The sequence below is a fragment of the Melopsittacus undulatus genome, chromosome 8 (assembly GCF_012275295.1).
Source record: "Melopsittacus undulatus isolate bMelUnd1 chromosome 8, bMelUnd1.mat.Z, whole genome shotgun sequence".
Lineage (NCBI taxonomy): Eukaryota > Metazoa > Chordata > Aves > Psittaciformes > Psittaculidae > Melopsittacus > Melopsittacus undulatus.
Genome location: NC_047534.1, coordinates 41158161 through 41179433, shown reverse-complemented (window position 1 = coordinate 41179433; position 21273 = coordinate 41158161). Strand labels below are relative to the sequence as shown.

Sequence of the window (21273 nt, the reverse complement as noted above, 5' to 3'; positions counted from 1 at the left end):
GGTTGGAAGGACTTAAAATTAGAGAAAGAGACATAAGTTTGTCTCATTCACACTACCAGAAGAGCTGAGGATATTTGTGGGATTTATGTTTTGTTTCGTCTGGGTTGGAGGAGGCTGGTCAGAAGTTTTGATTTGGTTTGGTTTTCTGCAGAATTAATATTTTCTGTAAAGACCACCACTCTAATGCTTACTGCCTGCTTAATAATTACTACCACCCCCTGTGAATCCTCATTTCTGGAGGACTTGTACCTCTCATGTCATCTTACCTCTCCTCACAAACCCAAAATATACAGACGATTAAAAAAAAAAAAAGAGAAAAAAAAGGCATTTCAGCATCCAAATTTATTTTTCTACAAAGTTAACTGTGTTTATACTTAAGTTACTTTAGAAGAGAATAAAAGTGCAGACAGACTGATTCACATTGATCAATCCCATCTGGTTTAATAGATACATTTCAACCTTCCTGAATCACTAAAAATAAAAACTGTATTACAGCAGCTTCTTGAATTACAAAAAACATTTTAAAAAACTGTTAACAAGATCATTGCCTTCTGAACCTTGAGGTACATGAAATTTATCAGAAAAATATTTAATTTCCCTCCCATTCCTTGGAAAAGTATCCAATCACATATACAGAAATTTTAGATCTACTTCAGGATTACAACTAAAAATGCTGAGAAAAAATCATACACAAGTCTTTTCATATAAGATTCTACTTCTGCCTTTGTATCTAGCATGTACTACTAACTCTGAATTTCAACAACCAGCAGTTTTTTCTTCCAAGAAGACTATTTGCTTCCTGTCTGAAAACCTTCCATAACAAGAAAACATAGAAACAAACAAACAAAAAAGAAAATCCAACAACATTAGATCATTTACTGTCAAGGCACAAACCATATTAACATCAATATCATATTACAGCTGTAGTTTGTGATGTTCTCAAAAAGAAACATTACTTGTATTGCTGGACTTTCTAGTTTCAGTGTGAAGCCATGCACTAGTGCATCAACTAACAACCTCACTGAATTCTTGTGCTCATCTAAGAAGGGACCCTGCTGAATGTCCTAATGCATCTTATTGTGAATCTTCAGCAAATAAGACTTCATGTATGAGCTCATGATGTGCTTTGCTGCTGGAAAGTCACAGGCTCTGTGGGAAGCTTTTTATCTTCCCAGCAGTCAGTTCTCTGAGAACATCAGTGCAGCTACTGTAGTTACCTGTAGATTACTTGTATTTTCTCACATCTGTGTCCAGCAATCTAAACCATGATGATAAAGGGTCATTAGGTTTTGAGTGAGGAAGGGGATGGACTAGACAATTTGCTCTGATAAGCTCCTTGTTGTGAGCGCCAGTTTAGAATGTGAAATGCAGGGTGTTATGCACATTCTCAACTCAAAAACCAGCCCTCTTGCAACATCAATTAAAAATCATGCTCAGCCCATCTTGAACTACACGGAGACATCTTACCTGAAATTTTTACAATTAATAGTACTGCAATAAAATAATTCTATCATGGTAAGAAGGACATCAACTGTCTATTAGACACAAAAGAATTCAGGTACAATTACTAAGATAACTGCTGTTTGGAGCACAGCAAAGCAATTTCCCACAGTGGGGCTTACAGTTCAATTTACCAGTTGGGCAAATATTTTGTGCTCTGTAGTGGTCTACAGAGTTAACAGTTACCTGTAACATTTGAGCAGTGTTATACTTGGAGAAAACTTTCTTCAACCTGCACAGGTGTTTCTGCTTTATGTGTTCCCATGAATATACATTTTTTTTCCAACCCTGTCCTAGGAACTATTCCAAGGGTTTTCAATTAGTATTAAATGCAAATATATGAAAGAGCCAATGGCTCTTTTCTCACATTCCACGCTACTCACAATGAGGTCTTGTAAGTTATAGGCTACTTGGAAGAAGGATGAGAATAAGCACAATGTCACCTATAAAATTATGTTAGTCCTCAAGTAATTTGGCAAGCTGGTAATAGGCTACTTTTCCTTACAGGGTATTCTTAATTCAGTAAAATAATAATAAAAAATCCTCACAAGTTACACAATACTATCACAAATGGAGAGACACGAACACACAAATGGAAGAAGGCTGCATTTTCATATGCAGCAAAACCAGATTATGCTATGAACACAGCATACAGTGAGAAAGTTCCACAGACATGTTCAGTGATAAAGCTGTAAGAATTCTTTAAAATATCTACAGTGAAATTTTGTGTTAAACTCCAGAGAGTATCATGGTATTATGTGAGGCAATAGACAAATACACGGAAAGACAAAGGAGCCATTGAGAATTTTCTGGTCAACATACAAATTCAGAGATTTAAGAGTATGAAAAAAAATAACTACACTTCCCTATTCTCAAAATTAAAGATTAAAATAATTACCATTCAAACACTAACTCATCAGCTTAGGTAGTCCAAAAGGCTTTTTCTTCATTGCCCTTGCAGAGATTATGATATCTTGCTATATTGCTTCTGAGTCTCAATTTCAAGTCAGTGAAGAAAAACAGAAGAGAAAATTTTACACAAAAAATATAGGTCTATTTCCAAAGTAGGGTAATAATAACAATGGATGTCCATAATGGATTTTCAACCAAAATTCAAAGACAGCACTTGAAAAAGAGCTTTTAAATTTTATCAGTTATTTTTATTTTATACACGTGCATCTCCTGGTTCTGACTTCAGCAAGAGGACTAGCTACATACACTTGTTTTGTTTTGTTTTTTTTTTTTACTTTTTTTTTATTACTACATGTCCTTTAATGAAAATGCTACATTTTGAGAACTAACATTAACAGTCTGCATCATCAGAGAAAATGAATCTTAATAATTATTCATACACCAAGTAACTGTAAACCCAAATCATTTCAGAAGACCTGAATGTGTCAAGAACTTTGACAATTATGACTGGAGCCAGGAAACTGTAGCACTGCAGAATTTCTTATGAATTTTTCTAGTTACTTTTTATAAATGCTGTCCTAGATGACAGCTTAATGTGTACCACATGCAATATTTATTCTTCTTCAGTGTCAGACTGTCTAGCCATCCAAGGGAATACAAAGAATGTCACTTATTAGGATAAAAGCACAAGGAAGGTAATCAAGGACATATGTAACATCAGCCAATCATGCCCTATTTCAACATCCTATTCCATTCATAACAGTTCAACAATTATTTGCTTACTGATAACTTGCTTTCAGGCTGTTTGTGTTCCCCATAATGGTGGTTTGCATTTATTTTGCTCTTTAGAATTGGACACTTGCTGTGCCACGCATGTTTGTCAAAACTTCGTATCTTCTGTCAGAAATACCTTGAGCATATCAAATAATTTCTGTTTGTCAGAAATCACTAACAGAAAATCCAGTTACCGTCTATGTCAATAGGGTACTAACATAACTAAAAATCATGAACAAAGGGCTATCACACAACCACACACCACTGCAAGACAGGCAGCTAAAACCACATTTCTGTTTAATACACTTTGAGCATATAGCTGTACCTTCAAGGAAAACCAAATACAGAAATTAGTCTTTGACCATAATGGAAAATATGTCAGAAACATACTGTCTAAGCACAAAGGCATTAACCTTGGGTTTTAAGCTTAAATAGCTAAATTCCTTGCTAGTCCTCCATGTCTCTTTACCATATTTTACTTATTATTTTACCAAATGCCTAGAAAGAATGGTTGTAGACATCATTATCTGCTGATTCCAATCCATCTGATGGATCAAGTTATGAAAATGCATTAATTCACAAAGACAAGTAGAGACAGGCAGATAGAGGGAGCCAAAGACAAACATTTACCCTCCATAAAGTTATTTTTAAATAATAATAATTATAATTTTAAAAATCCTAAGGAAAACTGAATACGCATGCACATGCACGCACACTTCATTCATCTAAATATCCTGGGACACAAAGATTTTATTAAATAAAAACAGGTATGGATTTAATGAGCCTCTGAAATAAAACATAAGCTGGAAGAACCATCACATGTTTTAGATCGACAATATTGTGCATGTTTTCAGTGTATTAGGTGCAAGATTTTATTCTCTCTTTTCAATAAAAGCCATTTGTTTGGATTTAAATACATCTTCACTTCAGATGCATAACACTGTGCCAATGCATGAAGACAGGAGACTTCATGATATACAGTGAATCTGATTAATGTATTTTCATTGTTCAAGTCAATGAAGTACAAAATCAGCACACACACTTACTCTCTTTCAAATATTTATCTTCTAAACATCTCTTAAGGCTTTAGAAACTACTGCCAGAGCACAGTAAATCCCAAACATGGTTTTATTCAACTTCTCTCCAAATTAACAAGAATTAAGGGTCAAGCATTGGTAATAAAGGATAAGAAGATACCCACACCAAACATCCCGTTTGACAGTCCTTCCATTAAACATATATAACATAGAGACTTTTCTCTCTAATTTACATATGAAGAAGCACTTATTCCTGGTTTCAAAATAAGGATACATAGTTCTGTGCACTGTAAAACTAGTGACTATCAACATTTGAACATAAGTCATTAGTATTAGTCATGAGAAGAAACTCAAATTGTGAAAATAAAGTACTCTGCCAAAATTTTAGAGCATAATCTAATCCTTCTTGGGCAAAACAAGCAGTTAAATGAAAACATATTTCTGTATACTTAAAACATAAAATTGAGCTGTAAATAACCATGAAAATAAAAGGAAAAAATAACATGCATCAGATTTACAAAATAATCAACGAAAAAACATCTATCAGTTATGAAACAAAGAATTCAGAGCAAAAGTAAACTTGAAAAAATGGGTGCCCAAGCCATAGCAGTCAATATTTCCAATTACAAAAAAAGAATCTTCCTTCTTAAACATTATTTTTCTGTTCATAACAAATTATTTTCCTATTGGTTGATGCTCCCATTTACGCCCCATTTGTAAGAAACAGAACAAGAATCTATAAAATATTCCCCCAGAGAATGGAGATGCTGCAGACCATTCATGAACAGTTTCAATATAAGAATTGTTCCCAGACCCCATAAATATCTTAAATACGAACTGCAGTGAGATAAAGAATGATAGATGAAATAAAATTAACTCCAACTATGAGAACGTAAAAAGATTAACAGAACTCCACAGCATGTGATAGCAAGAAATACTTCAAGACAGGATCTAGACAGACAAATTCAATAAGCAAAATTTTAGAGGTACTTACATGTACTTGTTTGAGAATTAGATACACCAATACTAACAGATTATGGAAGGAAAGATACTTATTAATTTGTACAATGTTTAAAAGGTACTATTATAGTGATACTGATTACAATGCCCAATCCAAATTTCTGCATACAGATGTTTTTGCAAGTGCAATACAAGTAATTCTCTTGTTATTTCAGAATAAAAACCAGTATTATTAGAGGTTTTTTGCTCAAAAAAACACCCCAACCCCGAAATGAAAGCTCATCTGCCAGTTCATGCAGTTATTACTGCTGAAGTGTCTTCTGCAGGAATGAAAGACTATCTTTCCTCTCAAAAACCACCAGTTACAAGCAGCAAGGAGGTATCAGATCCTAACATGGAGAAGGAGCTACTCACATTGCTCGCATTGCACCAAGTGAGACCACAGCCACTCACCTCTCTACAGTCATTCAACAGCCTTCTTCTCTGCCTTCTAAATTCTCAATAGGACCTACACAAAGATAACTGGTGGTTTTCAACAGCCATGTCAGATATAATAATGACCCAAGAAATGTTGAAAGCTGGGGACACATACCCATAATCCCTATTTTCCTCTTGATTTAAAAAAGAGAATTACTTGCTTGATGGACTATGCACTTCTGTTTCCATGTTGTCTAATTGAGAAAACCAGGCTAACAACGCTCGTTCATTCTGAAAGGTACAGATCTTAACTTAAGAAGTAATAATAACTCAATATACAATAACTTAATAAATAACTATTAAAAATAACATCTTGCATGATTCTCCATTAGCTGATTTGTAAAGCAAAAAAGGGCAAAACCCCCTTTGTAAAAAAAAACAAAACAAAAAGCACCTATTTTTGAGGGTAAGACCTACCCATTAATGGAACAAATTCAGGTTATTCTTTAAGCTCCTGAAACAAAATTTGGCATATGCAGATTAGTCTCTACTTCTCTTTCCCTGTCAAATTTCTCTTGAGGTTCAAATATGCAGAAAAAGGTAACTTGATTCAGTCACAGCATTTAGCCGATAGCATTTTAACTGCAATGAACGAAGCGTAACTGCACCTCTGTAACTTGCATCACAAAGGAGATACAAAATATTTTTATAAGTCAACAATAAACTGAAAAAGCAGCAGAACTCATCTTCTCCAAGTAGATTTAGATACTCATTTTCAATCAAAGAATAATCTTTACCCCTGGGAAATCTGAGTAGACTATTTAGACTATTTCACCTTACTTCCTTTCATCAATGTTATTACATCCAAAAATCACTTCAGAGAGGGTGGCTGTGCCTGTAATATGCGCAACACAAAAGAGTAAGGAAATAAGTGTTCTACTTCTTCATTAGCAATGATGTTTCTCATCAGGGACTCAAATTATGAAAGAGATTTTGACACAAATATCTACATGCTTACATGAACAGTCAAACTGCTTCACTCTAAAACAAGCAAGAAAGTACTACTGAACTATTTGTCACTGGAAGTAGGATTTTAAATCTACATCTGAGGTAGTTATACTGTAGAGAGATAACAGTGCTGCTATGGTAGTTAGTACCCTGGTCTCTTGCAAAATCATTGTGGACTCAGAGGACTATGAGAGATGCTCATTCTCCTAAATAGAAGCTGGACTGAATCTAAAAACATAAGCCATAAAAAGCAAGGTGAGAAACTCTGAAGCTAAAAATCTCATTTTAGAGTATCAATAAAAGATATCAAACTACTGAAAATTCCCAAAATAGCTGCAAGTAAAGCTACATAAAACCAGACATTGTCAAAAGCTATGCTCTGACATACAGTAAATAAGAGGGAAGCATTGTAAAGAAGAATTAATTCAAAGAACTAGAAATCTGCATTCAGGCAAGCAAGCAGCACATTGCTGAGCCAGCTAAGACTGCAAGAGCAGCATTCAGTGAAGGACCAGAACTACATACAACATACACTTATATATCACTTCAAGCAGATTTGGAAAGCCTTTCAAAAAGAGGACTGACAGAATATGTAGTTTCTTTCCAGACAATTACCAATATTATATTGGGTAACTCGATTTTAAAGTGGAGAACATTTCCCAAAAAGATTTTGTCTATGATTTCACCAGCACCAACATTTTTAGGGAAACAGTAAGGAAAACTAAGGCACAAAGCGCAAACTTCCCAAGAGTGGAAACTAAGCAGCAGAAAATTGAAGTAAGCCCTTTACACACCATACTGGGAAGAAAGAAGAGCATAATGTCTGCTTTCTCCATATCCACTATGTAATAACAAAATCTACATTCAGACATATCTCTGCATCTCGGGTTTCTGCGCAGTTTAAGCATTCTTCTTGTTCATGAGGTTTGAAAAGGATGTTGCACCTCACACAGTCAGGAACATGTCACATTGCAATGATTCTGCAACAAAGTTCACATCACTGTTTTTGACAATGACCATTTTTCTGTGGAAGTGCCTCTCCTGTTACCTATACACTAAATGCATCAAAGTTGTGTAACTGAACTGAGATCTAGTGTCACATTATTTTCTCCCCTAGTACTGTATGTCTTAAGTAGCATGTGTTCATAAAGGTGCCAAAAATACTTCTTGAGAAGTAGCAATTCCAATGAAGATCAGTAAGAAGCAAAGTTTCTAAAGTGTTCAGACAATATATACAAAGAAACCCCTCATTATCCTGCACAGGTTTGGGTAACTTTGTAAGTAGTTATGTCTTTGCTTGTTGAAAGCTAGCATCTACTGGTTTAGATTTCGCCTGTGAAAATCTAAGTGTCTAAATAAAATATCACACAAAATTGCTTGATTCTCCAAACTGCCATGGCAGATTAAAATACAGTATCGTTAACAGATAGCAATCCATGAAACTACACAAGCAAGCTATAAAAGTGATGGAGCATCTGAACTCAAAGCTGTGGTTGTTCAGTGCTACAACTGTACCCACAGAATTGTGTATAAACAGCCCAGAAATTATGGTGATGACAGCCAAAAGAAAAAAATAAAAACACAGAGAAGAGCATCTGGAGAGAGAAGAAGAAAAAGAACAGAAGATGGGAAGCAAAGCTGAGTTGTTCAAAAGGGGCTTTGGTATGACATGCAGCTGGTAAGACAGGGATCATACAGCAATGAAGCTGAAAAGTTACTTATAGCTGCTTTCACTCAGCACAGCTTTACTGATATGAAGTGTTATTATATAGCTCTTTTGCGTTACTCTGATAGCATAATCAGCTTGATGCACATGGATGCTCTCAGAGAACATAAGAGGCTTGCTGGGGTATGGCTGTGTTGGACTGGTGCTTGGTGTTGTGGTATGCTGGGCTGTCATGTATCATTCACAACACTACAGAAACTGTTCTCATTACTTTCATCATCCTGCTCTCTGCAGTCCCCAGGCTTTGATGAGTTGTAAGAATAGCTTGGAGCTATCTTTATCTGCCCAGGACAGGCCTTCCCAAAAACAGGAGGTTCCCTCCTATCACCATCCCCCTTTTTACCAGTTTCAGGACTCAGTATGTAAATTACTGAGGCTTTATTTCCTGCCTTCGTACCCTACACTTCAGCTATTTTTAAGTGCCATGTTGCAACCAGGTGGACTGAATCTTTTAAAACCAGCTTCACCATATAGCACTGCTACACATATTTGAAAAATTTTACCCTTGTAATGCTTAGGGGCCAAGACTTCACATTTGGCAAGAAGCAAATTCAGTATCAGAAATACTTGTGTGCGAGCCCATGCAAATGAGAAATTCATGTCCTCAGTAGCAAAACTACTCAAATTTAACACTGAAGAGTCTCAGCAATTTACTGTTTCTATAATCCACAGCACCCGCGTGCATGTGGAGCACTGGAGTGAAGCTAGGCTTTTCCTGGAAGGTATTTTTGTCTCTGGGATGGTTACACACCACAGCTGAAAGCAAGGTCCCATCTTCCCCATGCTTAGAGACATGTTCTCCACACCTGCTGTTACCCAAACAATATGCATTCACATTCAAACAGATGGGGGACTCCAGAAGGGGAGGCAAAAGAAAGCAAAGCAAAGGAGGAAGTCTGGTGAAAGAAATCATCCAGACCAAAAGACTGAACTGGAACTAAGCCAGCAAGAATGGGATAAAACCAGGGATAAGGAAGAGACAATTTGGCAAAGACTCATGAAGAACACATCAGCTAGGAAAAAGGTGGAGAAGTTTGGGATAGACATAACAACTGAATGAAAATAACTGGAATTGGTTAAGACAGAATACTACATGAAGCCAGCTGGCAATGTCAGGCAAAGGTACTGGAAAGAAAAGAAACTTCTATTAGGTTGATAGATGATAAATCAATCTGCATTCATTAATATGACACAATAACTGTTTATTAAATAGTGTGCATCATCCCTTACTACAGTAGGCAAGTTCTCTCTGGAAAACATATGCCATCCTCTAGTTAAAACAACTGGAGCTGTAAAGTACTCTCAATCAGGCTTAAGATGCAATAGGAAGCCTGCACTCTGGATCTTGTTAACTTTGAGTATCTGACGTCACAACTTGTGTGTGCAAAACTGTTTATACACAGATAATATATTTTAATATTTATTAAAAACATTTCAGTTATAAGGCAGGGGCAAGAACTGCAACATATTTTTTTAAATATAATTTTCCAAATCTGTCAACACAGAAGACAGCTTTAAAATCATTAAGCAGCTATGTCAAGAAGACATCTCAATACCACAATGGCATTACAACTTATAATTATGATTTAAAGAATCCTACATCCAATACACTCTCAAATATATTTACAAAATTTATCTGCCTATATATCCAATGACTGTGTGACCTATAGTATACTTAAATATACACTTAATGTAATTCAGAAAATAAATGTAATTCATAAGCTGCATTCTGCTCTCACGTATGTATCTTGCTACATGGCTAATACCCTGTATTTACAAATAACTGTTTGCTCTAAATGATATCATTCTGTGTCTCTGCAGAGGTCCATTAACAGCAGCATCCCTCCTTTTAGAAGAGGGGTGACTTTTAGGTATTTGGTTCAAATAAGGATTTGTTTGTTTGTTTTAGCAAAATTTGCAAAGTTCAACTATTTCAGACAGCATTTGAAAAGGGCTGAAACTTGGACAATGCAAGGAGCTGTTTTTCTGTGGGACTAAGATAGAGATGTTTCACACTTCTATTGCATCACCGTATTTCTAGTTGTAATTGAGATGGATGTGGCCTGCAGCTGTTCCTTCCCTTAGGTCCTATGATTTTATTTACTATGATTCCGAAATATACATCTCCTTATACTACTTATTAAGTCATCTTTTGCTTCAAGGTGTATTACATTAATATTAGCATTTCCATTAATATTTGCTTTTAAAATGTTTTCTTGAAACATCTCAAACCAAAATGCAGGTAAAGTGATAAGGAAGAACTTTCAGCCTTTTTTGTTTTTTTCTTAAATAGAGATTAAATGTTTATTGTGAACCAGTTTAAGAAGAGTCTGTACAAAAATAGTATCTCCAAGACTTTTCTAAAATCAGAAATAAATTAAGGCTGGAAGGGGAGGTTTGGAAGCAGAGGGGCTTTTTGCTGTTGAGTTTCTTTGGTGAATTGAAGTCATGAAAACCTTCTGGATAGAGGATATTCTCTTACCATCCTGTTGCTCTAACAGCACATGGCATCGCCTTGGTCTTTTGCTCAGATGGTAAACACACAACTATTAGATCTATTTTACCACTGGGTACATACCCACAGAAATACAACCAAGAACACCAAGTCTCCATTTACCACCAGATAATAACTTACCTTCCTAACTAAAGTGAAAGACTGAGTGAAGCAGATTAATTCATACTCAAGCCTATCGAATCTTCCTTGTACTTTACCCTTGATATTTCTTTCTTCATGTCAAATTTCCCCCCCCACCTCCCCCCTTTTTTTAATATTTGGAACATATGAAGCAATATGGAAAAGATGGCTAGAAAAGGATTATTCCCCCTCATAGTACAAGATCTAAGGAGCATCAAATGAAATTATGATGTGGCAGATCCAAAACAAGCATAAGGAAATACTTCTCCATATAGCACATAGTTAAACTATGGAAATCACTGCTCCAGGATATTGGGATGCCAAAAGTATACTTGGGTTCAAAAGGTCAATGGCTAAATTCATAGAATAGAAATTGGTCAGAAATTATTAACCACAAGCATACTGTACCTAGCACAGTCAGTTCCACAATAGCAGATTGCAATAAGCTGGACAGATACGCTCTCTTTGCTTAATCTGTTCCTATAATTTTCCCTGGACATCTGTTAGTGGCCTGTCAGAAACATGATACCAGGAAAGACAGACCTTTCATCTGACCTAATTATGCCTCTTCTGTTAGAAAATGCTATAAAAAATTAACAGGGAAAAGGTTACTTATTATAGCATACATGCCACATTTTTAAATACACAGGAGTAAGATACTTCAAAAGGTACCCTGTCCCATCAACACTCAACTTATTTTTGTTAACAGAATGTCTACCATAACATTTTGAGAAACAACCCCTTGAAAGTAATGTTCACACACATTTGGGTACTCAAAAAGCCTGAGTTATATTGAAGAAAACAATGTTTAAAAAAACCTGTAACAAGTCTCAGACAATTTAGTTATGATCTTACAGATACTAGAAAAACTTCAGCAGCATAATCAGCTCTTCGAATGACAGTCTGCATAGGATGAAAAAAAATCACTTCTTTAGAACTGAGAAGTTGAGTTAAAAGATCGATCTATGCAGCTTTGATACATTCAGTATTCCTGGTGCTCCCTGTCAAGAGTAAGTCCAAAATACTGAACCAAACTATGCCAAGCATGGTCCACTACATCTGCTCTTTAATTAGCTCAATGTATTTCATAACTGGAGTCCATATTATGACCTGCTAAAAGCACGCTCTCTAGCAAGACTAAAATGTAAACCTCTAGTTGGGTGAAGGGCTGATAAACCTCATGTCCTGGATTTATCTGACACCCTGTGACTCAGGAAGCAGTTTCAACAGAAAATTAATAGGCTTATTTAGAATACTTTCACGGTAAAACTCAAACAGATGTATACCATGTAAAGGTATTAGATCCATATAAAAACCATTAGGAATTATTAAAAGAAGGGCTTAAGTATTCATTTAGAGCACAGCAATATGCAGTAAGAATGGTTTCAGTGGATTCCCCCATACAACATCATGATTACTGTCATCTGATCATAACACAAGTGCAACTAACACAGCTGCCATGTCAGCTTCTCTTCAGGGGCTAGGTCTTAATCATAAATCAACTGAATGACTAATTCAACATTGTTAAAACCAGCAAGTAACTGCTTGGAGCCATTCCAGTTTTTACATCTTTCAAAAGGTCAATACACCTACTCAAACACACAATAGTCCTATCTTTCACAGTGTTTTCTTCTTTTCTTGGATTGAAAAATAACATGTTAGCACTTAAATGTAAGTGTGTTTTAACTAACAATTAAAATGTTCATTAATTCTGAAAAGAGTGACCCAGTAAAACAAAGACAATTTTAGTTTTCCTCTCTACATGCAATCAAAAGGCCCCTCCTCTCCTTTGCTGCTTTAAACACTTTTATAGTTATAGAAGTCTTATGAAAACATTTTACTGCTGAGCATTTCCTGCATTAACCTTACTTTTGTTATAGCAATATTAAGAATTAAGCTCAGAAATAAACTTTTTCAACTTGAATGACTAGTTTAAATGTGGCTTGCATTTCAAATATGAACATCTACCCCTCAAAATAATAACAAAAATCACAAAGTAAGTGGCACCTAACAGTAAAATATATTCTAATCATTTACATCTGCTTGCACCACACAAATGACAAAAGCCTACCGTTAGCATCCTTCATAGAAAACATTTATTCTGCTCTTAAATATAAAAGCTATGTTGCATAAACAGAGGATTTAAAGCTGTGGCAGAGTGGCTGAATGAAAGAAAATGGCAATCTTTCTGGTTCTAGTAGATGCCTTTCCCTATCACACAATGTTTCCCACTCATAAATACATGACAAATACTTCCTCAATCATTTTTTACGAGCAGGGATGCACAGGGGGTAGTCAATGGCTAGCTTGAGGGAAAATAGGAACAGCAGGAGGCAGAAACTGTACTGAAAATGGCTATGTGGTAAATTCTCTTCTGGAACATCACTCAGCTACCCAGGCTTTGATCTTTCAGCTACAATTACACTCATATCCACAAGATCTGGGTATACTTTTTAAAAACTAAATCATTAATTGTAATAGAAACAGTTAAACCATTTCACTATATGACTTCTCAACTCAAACATCTGATTTTCTACAAATTAAAAATTGCAATTTAAACAAAGATTTGCTTTCAATTGGGTTTAACTATGTCATCATTACAACTAGTCTCACAAAAAAACATGGGGTGACTGGCGACAGCTAAATCACAGACTGGCGTCTCCTAAGTAGTCTGTCTACCATTAGGGTCTGGGAAATGGTATTTACTGTACAATTAGAGCCAGTGAACTCTACCTGTAATCATCCAAATACAGGTGCGAGGACCCTTTTTTTGGACAAGGAAACCAACTCATCCATTTTCACATAAACTTCCTTGTCTGCAGTTGTAGTGTTATAGCAAACCTTAGGAAACCTCAAGATTTGTACTTGGAAAAAAATACCACCTGCCAATAACAGAGCAAATACTACTGTCCTGATTTTAAAGACTTTTCTTGGGTAGAATCACTTTCAATGTTTAAATCATCCTACTCAAAAAATATTCAAAGACGGAGCATATTAATTTAAAATGATACAATTTGGCTAAATATGAAAAGCTTACATTATTACACTGATGATCAAGTTTATTCCAAAGTCTGTGTTTTAGGCTGAGAGGGTTTGCTATTAAATAGGTTAAATTTTGTTCTTTAATACTAACACAAAATGTCTTGGAGTATCAAAAGGACAGTTTTAGTTGCAGTAATTTCACAGAATTTATTCTAATGATTTATTGGAGTTAACCATCTGACATTAATTATTGTTTTGGCTTCCAGTCTATGAATGTTTATTTTTCAGTTTAAAGCCTTCTCACTCTTTGATATCATATGGAAATGAGAATTTTTAATGGAAAATTGAAACCATGTGCATCTAAGTACTTAATGAAGTACAGGGAGAAACAGAGGGTGTACTTTAGGAGAATTCAGATATTCCGCTTTAGATACTTTTGATTTGTTTGGATGAGTTACACGCATATATCTGTTTACAAACATACATTTATACATTTTCAAAGTATCTCACAGGTACAGTGCTTAAAGACCTGAACACTAAGAAAAGGTATGTTGTTTGCTTGTTGGTTTATTGGTTTGTTTTTTTTTTAACTAAATGCATGGCTCTAGATTCTTCTTCATCATACACTAATCTGTTCCCTCCTCCACAAATCAAATACTTATCCCATCTAGAGTTTCCAGTGACAAGCTAAATGCTGTACTTCTCAACAGCGGATTCCCACCATATGTCTACCATGTTGGGACTGGATCTTCATCCAGTTCACTGAATGTCTGATAGGTTGATTTTGTAACCATCACGTACTTAAGTCATAATATTGATGTCAGAAGTACTTGACTAAAACCTGTGCTGTTCATGGCGTTAAAGCCCATCAAAACAGGCCTGTAAACCATAAGTAAAGTACAAGCAGTGCAAGGAAGCCAGGCACCCAACTGCAAACAGAAGAGTACTGTTAAAATGTGTAACATTGCCACAGTTTGAAAGATCTCTCTGCAGCTTGCATAGCGTTAGTCCTTTGGCATTCAATTCATTCCTTTGGAATGAAAGAGATTCTGTTCAGACAACAGCATTACATAACATGGTAAAACCATATGTTTACTTAAACCAGTACTTCTAAATCAAATCTATTTTCTTCACAGATAGCGGATGCATGCTAAAACATACGGAAGGAAAGCCTATTCTTTTCTATTCTACACTTCCATTCAGGGTTTCGCAATATGCATTGCACTCAAGCACCATGCCAGTGCGAGCATAACAAGTAACAAAAGTGTAACCTTAGTTTTTATTCCCACTTTAATTAATATCCCTGGTGATTTTAATAGCAAGGAATCACCATTGAAAAAATGTGAAATAGAAACTTAAATTTAGATATATAACCTGAGCACACTCACCACTTGTTTTTCTTCCTTATGTAGTCTTTTTCAGAGAGGTTAACCAAGTAGATCATAGGTTTTGATGTAAAAAACAAATGTTTATTCAAAACATCAATCTAGAAGTGAAAACATAGGAGGAGAATTTTAAGAACAAGTTATACCAACTTGAATTCATTTTATGACCATTTTCCTCACGGCACATATGAAAAGGCAACAAAATTAAAGCATACTCTATAGATCACTGACACACACAGAATCAGCTGACAAATTTAACATTTACTGTACTATAAATATGAAATTAAAAAAAAAAACAAAAACAAAACAACTTTTAAAAAGTAACAGGTAGCAAACTTAGTCAAAGCATGGGATAATATTTAGAGCCTACCTCTTTGTCATTCCAATCATGATAGAAGCGGACAGCTTTCTTTTCATCTATTACCCATGTCTTGATTTTGCACATTACATCCTATGCAAGATCAAGAAAAAACAAAGTCAAAAACTCAGCTGGATATCAGACCATTCTCTTTCCATATACAAGGCATGTATATATTAAGAATAAAAACATACACACAAATTTAAAATTAGGATATACCTTTTAAAAACAAATTTTTACTCTCCCAGGAAAATAGAAATTGCTGCTTCATGTCTCTAAAGAGCAATATTGATTATTAAAGTGATACAAATCCTATAATTAGGAAGTTAAATGCACAACGCTCAAGGATCATTTCTTGCCACCACAAAAATTAGCAGAGCTCATAAAATCTATGTAAAAATCAGTACATTTTAGATTGCTTTTCAAACTCAGTAAGATGTGACATTTCAGCATCCAGCGGGAGAGACCACATACAATATAAACATGCCATTAAGAAAAGGGAATAGGTGGGAAAAAACACAGCAAATATCTTTTTTTTTTTAAATTGTGAGCAAAAGAAATTGAGCCTATTATTGATGATCCACCCTTCAAGAAATTAATTCAAATGGCCAAAGCCCTTTTTATTCCACATTAATTTTTCGCCAACACCTTCTCCCTCCCCCCCAAAATGAAACCTGCCAAAGCCTCCATTACACAATGGCAAGAGCCTTGCACTGGTGACCTCCAACCAGCTGCATTCACTTTCAGAACATCTCTCTCGGCAGGAAATCTAAAGGCCTTTTAGTTAGCAAGCTAGTGTGCATTCAGAAGGAGTAACTGCAGGAAGAGCCCAATGTGCTTTGTTTCTCTGGCCTTTCTTCACAGAAAGATTAATCATCTGTGAAATGGAAACGGCAAACAGCAAGTGACACAAACTGAACCCTTCAAGCCTTTCCTCATCAGTTTTGTGGTCGTGAATCCAAAAGCTGCGTGTGGCACGGTTCTCCTTACAGGCAGGTGTTAATAAAAGGCTCTTGGGTCTGAAAGGTCAAATTCGGCTCTTCTAGGACTAGTACATTTCAGAGTTGCCTATTTTTTGTTGTAGATAATTTATGATCATGCTTTAAATAATGCATTTGTTAGGTTATAATTGATGCAACTGAGAATTAAGATCCTTAAAATACAAGGAAACATTCCCCAAGCCATTGAGAGCACAATATTTTTTGTGCTTAATGCTGTGTGGTTGAAGTACATTTATAAACAACCACAAATAACATCAGTATTTACTACAGTCTTTTCTAGTCTTGCAGTTGCTTTAGTGAAGAAAAAAAAAAGAAAAGTAAAAAAAAAAAAAAAAAAGAAAAAGCTCTTCTAAATCTTCAGATCCTGATTTGAAACTCTCCAGGAACAGGACTCCCCACAGATTTTAACAAGGAAGGGGCAAGCTAAAACTTTTAATGAAATCTAACATGTTCTGCCTAAGAATAATCACTTTTACTCTCCTATAACTGAATTTCACTCATAAATGTTTAAAAGTGGCTAATATAACACCATTTCCTACAAGGAGAAGATCAAAGTGCTATATTACAAATGCATTATGATTAAAAAAGCACTGTGCAGCTTTGCTATTAACTGTTCTTTAAACCCTAAAAGGCTTCCCATAGATCTCACTTGGCACTGCATATACAACCTTTGACAAGTAATGTAGACCATTTTTATTCATTGCCTAAAATTGTAGGCAATTATGTGCGTCACACTGGCCACCTGCAAATTCTGAATGCCTGCTCCAGTTGTCAGAGCAAAAAACTAATGTCGGAGGGGATTAATCTAGGGGGAGAGAGTCCTCTTTAATGGCTCCAGCAGGTGAAATGGCCCAGCTGGTTACTATGATGAGTGGCCAGAACAGCTTATGTAGAGACATGCAACAAGATTACACACAAGGAAGAAAACAGTGGTAACATCTTATCTTTAACCCTATGTGCTTTTTATTTTTTAATTAATCAGTACAAACAAGGTAAGGGAAGCAATTCTACCAATAGGTACTTTTCATTGAAGATCTTTATCCTCTTTTGTTTAAATAGATATGTAAAAATCAACACAACCTTGAGGATTCCTGTTCAGCACTGAAGGAATTCCGATTACACACTATTTCGGGTTTTAAACCAATTCTGTAGGCACCTGCCACGTGGCTTTCAGCATTACAGTTCTCCCCTAACAGCAACATACTATTCCATATGAATTGAAGTCGATAAAACACTGATATTAAAAACCCATATAAAAGTTATCAAACCTGATCTTTTAGGTTTAAGCAACAAGGAAATGTTTTTTAATTACACTGCAAGGGTAGCTACATAATGCAGAACCTCCAGAAATTTCAAGCATTGATGCAGCAAACAAAGTTTGCTCTTTCTAAGCCTAGCTAAGCACTTAGGTGCCAATCAGAATTTCTCCTCCAAATTCATTCACCTACTACAGTGACACATCTAAACCCATTTTGGTACAGATCTAATTTCTTAGAGTTCTCATTTACATACCTGACTTGATGCTGTTTGAATCTGCTGTCCTAAAGGAGCAATAACATGGCTAACTTTGTCAGGAAACGCTGATCAGCAACTGAGTATATTGAGGAGACCTGACAGCTGAATACTTCCATGTTGGATTTACAGAGAAGGTGGCAAAGTATTGGAAAACATTCTTTAGCTAAAAGAATGGAAACATAAAGGCAAATACAGCACTTATGTCTGAAGCTGCTGGGGCAGTAAGACACAAAGAACTTCTCTGACAGACTATGTGGGTAGGTGTACCATGCAGAAGGTAAGGCAGTTTAGAAACAAACAAAAAAGGGACGAATTCCCTTGCATCAATGGTGGTGCCCCATTTAAATGGGATTTAATGGGACCTCTTAAAATTAAATACTAATGACAATATGAAGAAAGACAACTATTTCCACATATTTCTTTTTCACTCAGTTGCTACAATACTCCAAGCAAACACCAAAAAAGCAAAAAGTGCATTTTAAGGCTCTATCTCATATAGCACCATTTCTAGTTTAATTACTTCTGTTTAGGCCTGATGAAAGAGTATGAACTGACCTTTTTATCTTCACTATCACTGTAACAGTAATTTAAACATTTAATTGCTACCTAGTTAACGCAGAGATGCTTAATAACAGAATACAGAGCAATGATCCACTTTGTTTCATTAGATCTGGCCTCCCCAGTAGCACACATTGAGGTCAATCTGTCACCAGCAGAATGATTATTTTTCCTTGTTTGACAAGAGAGGTATTCTTGTTCTGTTTTTTTAGCTAGCAACATCATAGCAAGAACCATTTAAAAAGCCATCAAAACCACCACCAAAATCCAATTTACTTACAGTTGTCAAGACACATGAAATATAGCAAACTTCATGAATATCAAATACCATTGTTTTAAACATCAGTTAACTTCTGACTATATCCTTGGCAATATATTTAACACATGTGAAAACTTAGTAATTTAGCCATATGCAATACAGTGATTTGAATTTATGTCCTGCTCTCATTTTCCAAAGGCATCAAGTAGTCAACACACAAGTGCTAAGCAGGACTTAACAGTAAGTCCCAACAGTATAAAATAACTCTAAAGAAATACAGTTAAATTGCATTTAGGAGATTTATCACGACATGCTCATGAGACACTACTGTGTAGGAAAATGTGCATACATTAATATACTCTCTGGATGGATGATAGTAATAATGTGTGCCAATGCCAAATTCTGCTTACAGCATGAGGGACTAAACTGAAGCTTGGAAAACTCACTTGCCTACTTGGCATCAGAGAATTGTGAGGTTTTTGTTGCAAATTAGCAGGGCATGTAATTAACTTCTGCAAATTTAATAAAGAAGTAAGCAGTTGTGAGGATTATCACTTCACACTTCAAAGTGCAAGTGAATTCTCTGTGATCCTGCAGGCAGTGCAAAAGTCTCCGCTGCTACAGAGAGCAACTGTGAGTACAGTAGGCTTTTCCCCCAGAAACACCTCCCGTGGTGGAGGGGAAGTATGCAGTGTTTGTCATCACCTTACTCATTCCCTTAAAAACTTCCAAGCTATAATAAATTACTTGCTCCCTATAAACACATCAAAAGCAGTTGAATATTCTTTCCTAAAATGTTTCAATTGACAAAAATTCTATCATTTTCACTGCTCTGCTCCTCAGAACAGCTATAAGGAGCCCCTAAAATGTTACCTGTAGTTCTTAGCCTCCCACTTTTCATACAGAAGTCCATGCCATGGCATACCAATAATGAAGTAGTAGTGTGTAACTAATACATTCAGACTTCCCTAAGAAATCTGACTCAATGACATAAGGTATTTAATTCAAAAACCACTGCGCACACTAAATGGAGTGAACACTACCTAACCAATAGATCTTGGAATGTAAGTGTAAATAAAACACCCAATGAGTGTGTTTCTGGTATCACTCCAGGCAAATTATTTGCATTTCACTAGTTATCATCTTTCATCAACAGCCTAAAAAAAGACTGTGTTAATGACACAGACTTGAGAATAGTAAATTACTAAGAACATGAATCATGCACCTAGTGACCAGAACTACTGGACAGACAGTGAAAGCAAACAATGTTTCTCAATACAAAAAAATACAAGTTCATACACTTGCTGGGTGGGAGACATGGAAGCGTGGATACAGTATTTACCAGGTACCCTTTTCGAGTGACTGAGAAGACTTGAGAGTCACAAGCAAATGAACTGTACTGTCATTAAAAGACTAGCACAATCTTTGATGCCTAATGTCCAACCTGAATAATTCCACACTTGTCTGCTAAAATACTGAAAAACTGGAGAAAAATAGGAGGTTTTGATAAAGTGCTTAAATATGAAGACAGCTTAAATCTCATGCTTTTATTCTTACTGCATTCAGACATATATACGATTAACAAAAATCTCAGTACAGGGCTTTTCACACTAGCATACAGAAATGAACTGGCTAAAAGTTGAAGCTTGACAAACTATAGCTGTGTCTTATTTCTAACAGTAAAGGTAAGTAATCACTGGCACAGCTTATGCACAAATTTATCTCTAGCTAAAAACATTTAACTAAAGGTTAATTTTTTCCCCCCAGAAATGCATTCAATTTTTACTACAGTTGTGAGAATTAAACTTGGATATGCAAGAGATCAAACTAGGTAATAATTAGTATTCTGTCTGGCCTTCAAAAGGGCTGTGATGGTTTTCCAGATATAGAGAGAGAGCTCTGCTATTTGAGATAAAGAGTACTCGTAACTATTTCAACTGTGCTGCACCAAAACTAATTCATTGTGTGCACACCAATTTCCTTGTTAACGGAAGGTGTATGGTGTGCATCTTGCCCATTGTCCTGCCATCCATCACTTTCCTTGGACATTTTTTTCAGTTCTATTTAGCATAGCTTCAGCTCTCTGTATTTCCTGGAGGTTTCTGGTGTTTTAAAAGAGTGAGGCTGAAGTGACAAAGTAAGAACTTATCGTAAAAACAATGTTTTGAGACAATGTTTTTTTAAAGGACAATTAAGACAAATTTTGCAGTTAAAAAAAAAGGCTAGGTCATGTTTTTCAGTTGTGT

At 35.6% G+C, this 21273-nt stretch overlaps 1 protein-coding gene across 1 annotated transcript in view; it reads right to left on the bottom strand.

The window, feature by feature from the left end:
* Positions 1 to 21273, bottom strand: part of OLA1 (Obg like ATPase 1) — a 102543-nt gene that overhangs the window by 24326 nt on the left and 56944 nt on the right. Inside the window, exons 6-7 of the mRNA XM_034065582.1 lie at positions 15707 to 15787; positions 15340 to 15437 (exon numbers count right to left, since the gene is read on the bottom strand). Coding sequence (XP_033921473.1) covers positions 15340 to 15437; positions 15707 to 15787 — 179 coding nt within the window. The remainder of the gene's footprint in view (positions 1 to 15339; positions 15438 to 15706; positions 15788 to 21273) is intronic.